Source organism: Cynara cardunculus (genome assembly GCF_001531365.2).
Source record: "Cynara cardunculus var. scolymus isolate 2C chromosome LG 2, CcrdV1, whole genome shotgun sequence".
In the NCBI taxonomy this organism is placed as follows: Eukaryota; Viridiplantae; Streptophyta; class Magnoliopsida; order Asterales; family Asteraceae; genus Cynara; species Cynara cardunculus.
The window spans coordinates 68432158-68445118 of NC_037529.1; the positions used below are offsets into that span (position 1 = coordinate 68432158).

The following is a 12961-nucleotide window of genomic DNA, read 5'->3' on the forward strand; positions in this document are numbered from 1 at the left end:
ACGACGTTTTAGGTTGCTTTAGTATCTGCATAAATACCCTTTTATTTGTTTTGAAAAACCGGGCTTTTTAGAATCAAAATTTGATTGATATATGTTTCTGTATGTACATCTATTTATATCAAAATCGTGTAAAATTATACTGTGTGAGAAGAAACTTAATTGTATGTATGTGGATTTAGTTTTACCGTTTTTTATCGGTGTGATCTGATTTAGACAATCGTGACATTTGATGAATCGAAAGGTATTCGGACGAGGTACAACCGAAATGTTTGTCGAGTACCTAAAGAAATGGGATCAAGGGTTAATCACCAAAATTCAGGGTATTTTAATAGCGGTTTCATCACATAATAACCCAACTTTTCCGGAGTTTGCACGAAATAGACGCGAACGAGAGAGAAAAAGATTTGACCGTTTGATTCGGGAAGTGAAAAGGCGTATTTTGTGAATCTTTTTGTGCGAACCCTAAACGTATGTAACTTAAATAATCAAGATTTATACAAAGAAAATGGAGCTTACAAAAGGTAGGGAGATTCGAAAGCCACTTTACGAACTCCGTGACTATTTTTGTACAAAACCCGGAAAAGTTGACTATTTTGTGACCGGGACCTTCACCCGAAAAGGTAGGGAGATTAACTCAGCGGCATAATTACTATTGTGATTGGGCTTGGGAAATGTCGGCGACAGACAAAGACCCTGAGTCGTCCGCATCAAGCTTTTCGAACTCTGCCATGATAACCGCAATGTCTTCTTGGTTGATCTTTCCCATCTCTTTTAGCTTATAAATCACAAATTCAGCACCCCTGCATCCAATCCATTCATCAAATATCAGTTCTTGTTAGAATCAGATCAAATCATGCATTGAAAATGTAAAAAGTAAGTCTTATTGTTGATACGTGTTTAGAACATCTCCAACAGTTATGTTATAATTTTTCTAAAATAAAGTATCAAAAACTAAAATCTCTAGAAAAAACTACAATTACTCTATTTTAACAATTCTGCTTTTAGTTATATTATTAAAATATTCAATACATTTATTATAATCTTTCTCTCAAATATCGTGTTTTAAAGATTTTCCAAATTTGGAGATTTCCATCGTCTCTTAATTCTTTTCTCTATTTTAACATATAGCATAACACGGTTGTTGGATCATAGCTGTTAAGATGCTACTAGTAAATTAGGAGTTAGGGTGTTATAAAACATTAAATATTCATTGATGAATATGAACTTACCCCACAAGACCATCATCATTAAGATCAGCTGCTTCCAAGTCAGCCACGGTTGTTTTTCTTGTAAGAACCCATCGGACCAATTCCCTCTGCCTGTTCTCCGTATACAGTTCAGCAAAAGCAAACAACACCTGAGCTAAACATATAGTGCTCATTAGAATCCAGAATATTGCGAAAATACGCCCAGCCATTGTCGAGAACGTTTTATCTCCGTAACCAAGAGTTGTCATCGTGGTACACACACAATAGAAGGCATCGATAAAGTCCATTTTCTCAACCGTTATTAAGAAGATCGTTCCTGCAGTTATGAGGATCATAAGCAAAACCGAGAAGATTATACACCTGTATCTTACTCTATTGGTTTCAGTTTCTTTCAGAATTTCCATCGAACCAGCTTTTTGACGCAAATGCAATGCTTTCACCAACAAGATTTCTTGATTTTCCACCAAACAGTCGGCGGCTTTACTTAGACTAAGTCCCACAAGGGCCATCCCGGAAAATACAAAAGCACACGCGAGTAGTTTCGTGGTGGTGCTATTCGGTAGAAGGTCTCCATACCCAACGGTGGTCATCGTTACAACGCAGAAATAAAGACCGTCCACAATGCCTTGTGTTCCCTTTCCAGTAATTTGGTTTCTAACCAAATAAAAGCAAAATGTACTTAGACCCAAGTACCCAAACAAGTAGAGGGCTACCCTCCCGAATTTTGGCTTGAGTTGCTCGAAAATAGATCTCGGGCCGTCATAAAAGCGGTCCATTTTGGTATCCTCGGGAACAGGTTCCACCATGGGGGCGCTTTTACAGCGTCGCAGGTTTCTGCTTTTAAATGAACCAAAAGAATTGGTCTCAGGTCCAGGTTCTTGTTGTCCTATTAGCAATGGCTCTTTTCCACCCTCGCTTGCCATTAGAGTGCTTCTACAAATACGAAAATTTTTATCAAGATTAGTAACATATATGCATCATCTAACACGTTTTGGAAAGTAACATATATATATATATATATATATATATATATATATATATATATACAAGTTGTTTTCTATATACGCGGTTTCAAAAGTCGAATGTTAAATGTAATGGGTGTTAATTGTTTGATGATAAACACTACATGAAGATTCAGGATTTTGCTTCAGACTTCAACTAGATTCCTTCTGATTCCATCAGAATTTCATTTAACAAGTAAGTTAGAATTCTCCATTGATGATTCGTAACTCCAATTCCATGGATTGCATCTAGAATAGATCTGAATTTCACCTCTCCTCACTCCACTTCTATTTTATGTTTGTGAATGTTTCACACTGATGAGTTTATGTGATTGTTGATGCAGACGAAAAGGTTTTAGATTCACTCTCATGTAATAATCAAACAATTAACAACACAACACTTACAATCCGTTGGTGTGTATGCATCAAACAACAGAGATCTGACAGGTTTTTCATTAGGTTAAATTGAAATCTAATGCTAGATTATTTCTGATTTAGGTTGAGACACTGTGTCCACAGATTAAATCACATGAAGAACAACGAAAAATACGTATTTTGATACCTATTAGGTTCGATATTAGATTGATTTAACCTTGATTTAATTCAGGGATCCACAAAGCTTTCTGTATGTATTCCTCGAACATCGATCAGTTACAAAGAGGAAGAAAAGGAATTTATAAATACCTATAAATTTGGTTACTACTATTGCATAAATACGACTATAACACTAACAGATTGCAAGTGTTCTGTTGTTAATTGTTTGATTATTACATGAGAATGAATCTAAAACCTTCGCCGCCTTCGAACAATCAGAGTAGGTAAACTAATCAGTGTGAAAAATTCACAAACATAAAATAGAAGTGGCGTGAGGTGAAATTCAGATCTATTACAGATGCAATCCATGGAATTGGAGTTACGAATCCTTACCTCTTAAATGGATTATGATGGAATCAGAAGGAATCTAGTTGAAGTCTGAAGCAAAATCCTAAATCTTCATGTAGTGTTATCATCAGGCTTTCATTGTTGATTGTAATTGAAGTGTGAATATGAGTTTTTCCGACCAAATTCGTCCGGCGATTGGAATTCAGTCGTTAAATGTAGCAGCTGTCTGACAGTAACCCGCCTGATTTATTCAATGGCAAATAGGCATGACGGTGTTCAAATTCAGACCGCAGTCTTTCTTTTATATAGCAAAAGACATGGCTCACAACGCACTACATAAGATTTATATACGATGGTTTTTTTGGTAGACAACGAAGGCTTTAATATATATTGGTTTTTTTTATTAACCTGGATATCTAATCTGTTATCCGAGCCGACTAATTATAGGGCGGCCAGCTGCTTTGCAGATAGTCCAAAGTCACCGTATGTGAACCTCTGTAGCCACAAGAGGATTTTTATTCCTCCTTGGATTTAGACTGATATTTTTGACATTTGGAGTCAAGCTTAAACCAATCAGGCACCACTTATGTGGTTTATATATTAGCTACAAATGGTGTAAGAGTCGGGAACCAGACTAGTGTGCTAGCGAGGATGTTGGGCACCCAAAGGAGGGGGGGGGGTAAGATCTTACATCGTTTAGGGAGGGAATGAAGATTGTCTTATAAGAGACTAGATACCTCATCTACCAGACGCATTTTAAAACCGTGAGTTCAGATGTGGATAAAGCAGATAGTATCTAGTACGGTTGGTCTTGGATCTTACAAAGAGCTTACTGGTACGAGTTAACACTTTCACTTAACTTACCGACTAAGATTTTAGCACATTAAAATTGGCATCGTATGCAACAATTTATCAAATAAGCGTTTAGCGGGTAAGAGTTGTTAACCTCACTTACTGGATAAGACTCTTGGTTCTAGTTATCGTTTTTACCGCTAAGATTCTCAATCATTATTATGTCTATCCGATAAAGTAAAATGACCTTATAAATACTTACTATGTAAATATTTTAAGGCATTGGTTTTGTTGAGTTGACAATTGTTTTATAAAAATTTTCATGTGATATCATAAATCATTATTATTTGACGTAGCAAAATGCAACGAGATCTGCCTTCATTTATATTTTATGTAATGAATGATTTGTTTTTCTCGATTAACATAATAAGTTTTTAAATCATCTATTTTGATACCATTTTACCTATGATTCAAGTAAATCTTGCGTGACATCGGTTTTTTTAAAGGCTTCCTGATATCAGAAGGAAAGTAAAGCTAGGCAAGGACATACGTTATATATTTTTCAGTATGCCACTCTGCGAGCATAGCAAATGACAACATATTTGTAACAACCTAAAGCACAAAGCAACAAGCTAGCCCAATAACTTCAAATTCAACCTAAAACCATGGTGGAAGATATTGGTTGTCCACAACTTGAGGCTTATAATGAGCTCACAAATCCCATTTTCTAGACATCCTCATCATGCTTGCCCCAAAATCTTCCTCCTTGTAATCATTAATGTGGGATTCGCCAAAGATGTTACAAACCCCCTCGAGGAATCATCATACTCGATGAGGTTTCCCTCACCATCCCGATTGAACAAAAATTGGCTTTGATATCATTTGTAACAACCCAAAGAAACAAGTTGACTAACTTCGAATTCAACTTAAACCCATTATGGAAGATATTGGTAGCCCACAATTCGAGGCTTGTAAGGAGCTCACACTTAAACTATTGACGTCCTCGTCAGGTCTGCCCAAAATCTTCCTCCTTGTAATCGACAATGTGGAATTCGCCTAAGATATTATACCCCCTCCCCTATGAGGACTCATCATATCCAATGGCGCTTGCCCTACCATCCTAGTTGTACAAAGATTGGCTTTGATACCATTTATAACAACCCGAAGCCCAAAGCTACAAGTTGGTCCAATAGTTTCATATTCAACTTAAAACCATAGTAGAACTTATTGGTAGTTCTCAGCTTGAAACTTGTAAGAAGATCATAAATCCCATTTTCTATCCATATGGGACGAGTTTTTACAAACTCCCTCACTTACACTCCTGACGTCCTCGCTAGACCCACCCAAAATATTTCTCCTTGTAATCGACGGTGTGGGATTCACCTAAGATGTTACAAACCCTCCCAAGATGATTCATCATACCCGATGAGGTTTGCCCTACCATCTCAATGGTACAGAGATCGGCTCTGATACCATTTGTAACAATCAAAAGCCTAAAGTAACAAGTTGGCCCAATTACTTCAAATTCAACTTAAAACCATGGTAGAAATTATTGTTTAAACACTTGTTTAAATCAAATATGTTAGAATCAAGAAACATAATTTTGAACTTTAAAGGATAAGTCAGATTTATGCTTTAACTTCAAATTAATATATTCTGAAGAAAAAAAATGATAATGAATAATTCTACCTCATGATTGATTGAATCAATCAAATTGCTCGAAGAAAACACATTTACATAGCCTTGGGGACATTATGTGTTGCTAGACGATTACCACCGTTTATGTCGTGTGTGTTGTGTGCAAGTAGAAGAATGTAAGTTTTTATATGCCCACAACACGTGTCAGACAATAATATGGTCAACGAGTATGTAAACCTATAGGGTCGTACATGAAGAATTTGTATGATTTGATACAGTTATTGGATAACCAGAAACCCGAATTATGTCATAGTGATTGTCAAAATAGTTATTCTAGCAGAATAATCAAAATATGTGTTAAAAGTTTAATGATGATAATTAGAAGGTTTTATGTGTAAATGTATTTACATATGATTTTATTATTATTAATAAAATTAAAATAAAACTTCATTTAGGCTTAATGGGCTTATTAGTTATACGGGCTTAAGGATAATCATAAATCCAGCCCATGTATAGTTTTTTTTTTTTTTTTTTGTAAGGGTGTCCGGGCCAAAGCCCGACTAATCCTCGGTAAATTTGAAGGCTAAACATGGCTCCACTTAAATGTCGCCAACACTCCTCTCCCAGGACTCGAACTCGGGTTTATGACTATGTCATGCCCAAGCCTTTACCACTAGGCTGGAAGATCTTTGACCCATATATAGTTATTATGGTTTGTACTTTGTCTGTAACTCAAATACACTGACTATAAATTAAATTGATATGTCTATATCTAAAATGTTAAGATCCATTCGTAAGTACATTCGATCTAATAAGTATTCGTTTTTGCTACGGCTTCGGTGGGTTCCCTTAACCAAGCCACTGCCTATGAGTCGCCGACTCATTCTCAATCTTTTAGATTTAGAGATTATCACATAAAATAAAAAAGAAGCATTTTCTTTCTTTTCTGTAAAATACATAATAGATTTAGGGTTTTGTAGCACCCTGTGAAGACGAAACTTCTTCGTATATGGATAAGAATGAATACAAAATGATTATTTGGATTATTAACTGTCGTTGGTATATTAATGGACTAATCAACGTTATTGAATTATTAAGATATTTATAATACTTCATAATTAAAACTTGCTTTGGTCTTGATAAGTTTCGATGGGTTTTGACGTAGTTTCATATAGTGACGAATCTAGCGTCCAAAAGTCGAGGTGTTGATGCAAAATCTAAGCATCCAAGCACATGAAGTGATCAATATTCGACGTGATAGGCAAACAACTTCACGTATGGAGATTTATTATCTATAGAAGCTGATATTGTCTTATTTGGGTAAAAAGTTGATTACCAATAATCTCAGCCAGCCTCATACGAAACCCATTTTTCTGGACACCAATGTAATGTGATATTTTTTTAGCTCACTCAGCGACTGAGGGTAACGGTGGGACCAGAAGTCTTATTAATCAAGTAGGTAGCTATTAACACTCACTTGGCCCACAATTTAATACGAACATTAAACTAGAAAAAAAGAGTTTGGGCCACATTCAATAAGTGTTGCTGTTTTCTTTCAACGACCAAATTATGTTAAGGTCTTTCTAACACATGAGTCTGGGTCCGTCCCTGCCAACCGTACTAGATACTATCTGCTTTATCCACATCTTTCATGGGTTCCTAAATAAACATGGAGTTTCATTTATCGGTTCTCACAAATTTATAACATTTTTATATCTTCATCGTAAAAAATACGATAGAAGTACAAAAATGTTTAACGTTATAAGTGAAAGTTACCTCGGTTGAATGATGACTACGTTGTATATAGTTAACAAGTTACTGACCGTTGAATCGCCATCGAGTGCTTCACGAAACTTGACCATTTCACCTTGTTTTTGTTGGGAATACGAAAATGGTTGACCCACAAAACCATATTTGGTTTTATGGTTTGACCATTTCCGTAAACTTCCCGTTGGCATAGCTTAGGACACCCTTCCAAAAAACGATAACGAGTATCAGTTGGGTGATTGAAACTCTTCCAGATATCACTTTTGTATTCGTCCATCACGACTAGATTTCCGGTGTCATGAAGCTTTGCGGTTGCGTTTGGTGATATTATCGTTGTACTGAGTGACCAGACGACGGTGATATTGTTCATGAGGACGAGAATTCCGGGATCGGCGATCTTTAAGACATGGTGTGATGATGCTCCGGTGACCGGGAAGCCTCTGTTGGCAACCCAAACCACTGTTTTAACTGCGATTTTCTTGTACCATATACCAAGGTACCTGTCCTCAGACCTACCAGCTTCTGGCCGGAAAAATCCCAGTTCAAAAATTCCGGCCGGCGAGACCAACGTGTCTTCATTTCATTTGTGAAGAACAGTGAATCTGAACTGATCCCTCCATTGAAATCCAGGTCTTCTTTTATTTTGCCATTATTTTTATATGAGTAAACTGTAATTTTGGTCCTTAAGGTTTAGTGAAAAGTTTTAAATGGGACCTTAACTTTAATAAGTCTAGGAATCATCCTTGTTGTTTGTATTTTTCTTTGAAAGTAGTCCCTGATCATTAAGACCGTTAAAATGTCAGTTAAATGAAAGGTATTTTGTCTGTTTACTTATTTTCTAATTTCCTTATAAAGAACTTAAAATATACCCGAGGAGGAGACAAAATCAATGAGAGATAAAGAGAGAAAATTTCAGATTTTGTCCATGTGCTTGAATTAGAAGAAATCCACATACCCTTTTCATCTCTATACCTCCTTTTTGATTCTGAACTTACAGAAACAAAAAGATCTGGTTTTGGAGACAAGGTTTGAATGTGATATGTATCGTATGTATGTGTGTGTGTGTGTGTGTATATAGTATTTTTCTTAAATTTTGGATTTAAATAGAAGTAATATGAATCTCATTTCATTTTAATGCATTTTCTTTTTCATATCATCGATCACGTAAAACATACAACAATAATTTACGCATCAACAATATTTAACTTGTTTCAACGGGTACTATTTAAAACTTGTACATAATATAAAGATTTGAAAGTTCATCTCACTGACTACGAAAAAAACCCGTATTGTGACATTAAACAGAAACTAACAAAAAATTATGTATCGTGATACACTTTACCCTAGCCATAAAATTTTAGAGTTCAGGTACCTTTTTGTAACGAACATAAAACTACAAGGACAAAATTTGTAATTTACTCAAAGATAAATTACTGTGGCAGAAGTGTGAATCAATAAAATAAGGGGTGTGAAATACGCGATTCTGATAAATTATTGTGGCAAAAGTGTGAATCAATAAAATAAGGGGTGTGAAATACACGATTCAAAAGAGTCATCTTTTTCGCATCATCCCCACAAATCCCCCCACAAATCTACTTTGGGAAAATGGTAAAAATAGTCATCGGTTGAATTTTATTGAAAGAATTGCAGATAAATGGCTGTTAAGGTGACGGCGGCTGGCGGTGTTTATCGGCGCCGGCGTCGCTGAGTCTTCTTCCAGGTGTTGCCATGGCGATGACGATGACGAGGCTTCAGGCGACATGTAGAGCTCCGGCAACGGATTCTGGCAAAGGCTGATCAGGTAATACCGATACATATATACAACTTAGGTCGAATCATACGTGAAACTCTAATTTACTAAATTTTACAATTGAAGTGATATATTTTACGGTGTAGTATAGATTTTTATGAAATTAGATGGTAGTGGAATCTGATTGAGCTAGAAATTTTTTATGCCAAGGATCATGTTCGGATTCAAAAACAGAAGTTATGTATGGAGACAAATCATTATGACTGTAAAATCTGGAAAATAGATATAACCCTAATACTCGATTAATTGATTGAATACTTCAACTGCATACAGAAACCTGAAATTGAAGGTAACTGTGTCCTATAAATTCAATCACATCAAACTGCAACAATTGGCACCATTGACACATGATATTTTGCTACTAAGCTTTTGGAAAACACTTGATGAAGGAGGAGGAGAAGAAGCTGATTTCTCTGGAGTTTTTGGCTTTTCTGTATGATGTCCATTACAATCAGAAGCATTCCCTGCACATTCTAGATGATTGTAAGCATCGTTCCTTCCATATCTAGGATAACCATACCCGTTATACCCTCCATATCCTGGATATAAGCAATAGCCATATGATCCGTTTACATTTACGTTCTTATTTGTGGTTGAATCTGGTTTCTTTACATACATATTGCTTGAACATTCTCCATATTGCCAATGCACTAACTGTGCAGATTTCCCTGCTTTCCTCAGACATTTCAGAAGGGCAATTGGTTCGATGTAACCTGAAATATTTACCTTCCCGTCGTCCTCCATTTTGAAATTAGTTACTCCTTTGATCAATACCCAAAAAAAACCCAATTCAGTTATCAGTCTTTACTCAAAATATAGGACAAGATTATAGAATGAAGTGAAAACAGATCACACAAACATACCTTCAACACTTTTCAATATCTTTGTCACTGTTCTTGGCCACGAACGTTCTTTAACAGCCACCTTGATGGTGAAGTTCTGCAATAAGTTCAAAACGTATTAGAAGATATGGTCTACAGAAAGAGGGACTATGATTTATGTGAGATGTATTGTACAACCGTAAATGCAGGGTATTCTGTGTCTTTAGACTTGCGTCCCATGGATGCTTGAAAAAAATGGTTGGTTTCAGAAGTATTATAGATTCTTGAAGAAGCTGTGATAGGTAGAGATGGGGATATGTTATTATTAATATATGAACGCCATATGACCATAAAAATACAACATATTTGAAGGGAAATCTTGTGTTTTTTGTGTATCTCACAGCAATATATTCTGGAAATTGATAAACTTCAATATGCTGCAATTATGACAATGATTTACTTGAATCTTTTTCTTGAAAACAAAGATGAAATCCTCTCCAATCTTCTAAATTTGGAAACTTGATTTTCTATTTTTCTGTTGGATTATAGATCTTGATGATCATATAATCCAAGTATACAATGTTCATATATGTTTCCAAGGAAATGATTCAAGTAAATTGTTGTCATAATAGCAGCAAAGATCGTAGATTTGTCGATAAAAATCAAGGTTTATCAACTTCCAAAACAGAAACTATGATATACTCATAAAACCCAGGATTCATTTCCAAGTATGTGTATTTTGCTGTGATATCGTATCATCTATTAATACTTACATATCTTGTTAATTACTCCTCTACCCAGCAAGATAGTCGTGTGTCTCGTGTTCTTTCTTCGATCCAGTTTGTTCTCGATGGAAGCAAGCGCAGATATGGTAAAAGCATGTGGTTAATTAATGTGTTATACGTATAACACGACGATGTTTGAATTGATTTTGGTTTGGTTTTGAAGGATTGTTGTTTGAAAGTCCACTCCAAGTGTGAATCTTGTTTGATGAAGACAATTGAAGTCTTACGTTCCATCCGTGGTAAGATTTTGTATTGAATATGTTTTCGTGTCAGAATTGATATCAACTTCTTTAGAGTTTTACGATGAATGTATATATGTTTTGATGGAATGTTAGGGGTTTATTCTGTGAGTTGGGATGCTCAACAAAGTAGCGTGCGAGTACGTGGTGAAGTTAATCCAAACTTCCTCTTGAAGGCAGTAATGTCTACAGGTGGACACGCGGAACTCCTTAACGTTAAACTCAATCATCCGCAACTTAGGCATAATTACTACAATTATGCTTCTTCGATCACTTCACCTTATAATCGGTTTTCCTACATGGACCGTCCTTATTATCACTATCAGACGACTAATATTGAATACCCTTATGGCCGCCTACAGCCGCCTGCAATTGAATACCCTTACGGCCGCCTACATCCGCCTGCGATTGAATACCCTTATGGCCGCCTACAGCCACCTGCAATTGAATACCTTCCGTCTTCTTATGACTATGAAACTCCCCTGCCACGGGCGGCCTATGTGCCTTCATACCCACCTCAAGAGTACGATCCGTATGATAATTACGAGGGGATTAGCTTTTGCACTATCATGTAACGTGTATCCGGTCCGAAATCCGATCTAACTCAACTTGATTAGTTTTCATCATGAATGAATGGATCAATTGATTCCTTGTTTGGTATTTGGTTTTCGGTTGGGGTAAAAGGTTTAGATTTGATGATAGTTTTGCCAAGTTTTGGTATTTGACTTTAACATTCAGACAACTTATAGCTTAATTAAGCTTATTCTCTCTACTTGTCATGATGGTGTTTGTAAGTTGATATTTATAGTGTCATTTTTGTCTTAATTTGTTCAGATGGAAAGAATAGAAGAAATCCCACATTTCCAACCCAATAATTAAGGGATCTGGTTTGAGATTTAGGGCCACAAATGTCATTTCATTTAGAATTTTTAACATTTGTGTGTGGATTACGAGCGGTGCTGCTTCAAATAAAAATGTTAATAAAGTGGTACTTGATTTATTTGAGCTGGCTCCAAAAATCAAAGGTACCAGAAGGTCTAAGGTTTAAATCCAAGGAGGAATAAAAATCTCCTTGTGGTCACGGAGGTTCAAATGCAGTGACTCTGGGCTATCTACAAAGCAGGTGGTCATCCTGGGATTAGTCGGCTTGCATAGCTGGTTAGATATTCAGGTTAATAAAAAAATGTTAAATATCCTGGAAAGGTAAAAAAGGAAGTTTAAAAGAAGTTTCATATGTGAAATTTTGAAAAAGCTGAAAAAACATATTTGAAGCTGAATATATGAACTGATACTACAAATTGTTCAAGAGTTCATCTTATTTGATGAATATTTACTTTGTTTCTTGATATAAACAGTGATCATAATAAATAAATTATGACAATCTTTTATAAATATCCAAATTATAATAAACGAATCTCGTCATTTTTATAAATATCTCAACTAATTGGTTTATACTGATGTGAGAATCTTATAATATTGTGATGACCGGGAGAACTGTTATCTTACGCCTAAGATATTATTTTACATATTTTTTTTTTCATATAAGACTAGAATTTAATATATTGAGTAACATATATTTGTTTCACAATATGTTTGTTTTATATGTAGTTTTTGTTCATAATATAAAACTTTTTAGTTGTATTTTTTATTTTACAAATGCATAAAAAATATTCATATAAAGAAACAAATATATGGGAAACAAACACATTATTAAAACTCTAAGGGTACTTGCACAATGTAGCAAGATACATCTCGATTTTAGTGATTCTTTTTTTTTGTCTTAGTCGATGTTATAATACGATTTTATGTGATTTTGATAAAGTGATAATATTTTTATTTTTAAATAAAACATAAATATGAAGATATCATAAATTTTTTTAAAAGTATTGATATTAGTAATAAACTAACTATTTAAAATTTCTCATTTTTTTAATTTCTTTAAACTAAACATGACCTCATTTGAGACATCTCCTTTTCACACATAGATATCATTTTTGAGCATTTTTTGTATTAGTTTT

General features: G+C 35.1%; 2 protein-coding genes across 11 annotated transcripts; one reads left to right on the forward strand and one right to left on the reverse strand.

Moving 5' to 3' along the window:
* Nucleotides 1-115: 115 nt before the first annotated feature.
* On the reverse strand, nt 116-3383 carry LOC112507259 (two-pore potassium channel 1-like). 4 transcript variants are annotated; one of them, XM_025111758.1, is made up of 4 exons: nt 3137-3383; nt 1230-2141; nt 651-800; nt 116-280 (listed from the first exon to the last, which is right to left on the reverse strand). In XM_025111758.1, coding segments are annotated over exons 2-4 (1053 nt in total). In that variant the 5' UTR covers nt 2132-2141; nt 3137-3383; the 3' UTR covers nt 116-279. The 4 variants fall into 4 exon arrangements, with proteins under 4 accessions (XP_024967526.1, XP_024967525.1, XP_024967524.1 ...); XM_025111756.1 differs by lacking the exon at nt 116-280 and having other exon boundaries at nt 580-800; nt 3271-3383; XM_025111754.1 differs by lacking the exon at nt 116-280 and having other exon boundaries at nt 580-800.
* Nucleotides 3384-8957: 5574 nt separating this feature from the next.
* LOC112507231 lies at nt 8958-11592 on the forward strand. 7 transcript variants are annotated; one of them, XM_025111713.1, is made up of 4 exons: nt 8958-9089; nt 9372-9581; nt 10868-10943; nt 11040-11592. In XM_025111713.1, the coding sequence occupies exons 2-4, from the start codon at nt 9576-9578 to the stop codon at nt 11516-11518; spliced, it is 561 nt and encodes a 186-aa protein (XP_024967481.1). In that variant the 5' UTR covers nt 8958-9089; nt 9372-9575; the 3' UTR covers nt 11519-11592. The 7 variants fall into 7 exon arrangements, with proteins under 7 accessions (XP_024967481.1, XP_024967477.1, XP_024967476.1 ...); XM_025111709.1 differs by having other exon boundaries at nt 9465-10790; XM_025111708.1 differs by having other exon boundaries at nt 8984-9089; nt 9372-10790.
* The last annotated feature ends 1369 nt before the right edge of the window (nt 11593-12961 follow it).

Excerpts from the sequence above, each read along its gene's own strand:
- LOC112507259 (XM_025111758.1), bottom strand. The coding sequence starts at position 2,131 with ATGGCAAGCGAGGGTGGAAAAGAGCCATTGCTAATAGGACAACAAGAA. Across the intron at positions 801-1,229 it reads AATGATGATGGTCTTGTGGG|GGGTGCTGAATTTGTGATTT; the intron begins GTAAGTTCATAT and ends GATTGGATGCAG.
- LOC112507231 (XM_025111709.1), top strand. The coding sequence starts at position 10,770 with ATGGAAGCAAGCGCAGATATG. Across the intron at positions 10,791-10,867 it reads TGGAAGCAAGCGCAGATATG|GATTGTTGTTTGAAAGTCCA; the intron begins GTAAAAGCATGT and ends TTGGTTTTGAAG. Across the intron at positions 10,944-11,039 it reads AGTCTTACGTTCCATCCGTG|GGGTTTATTCTGTGAGTTGG; the intron begins GTAAGATTTTGT and ends ATGGAATGTTAG.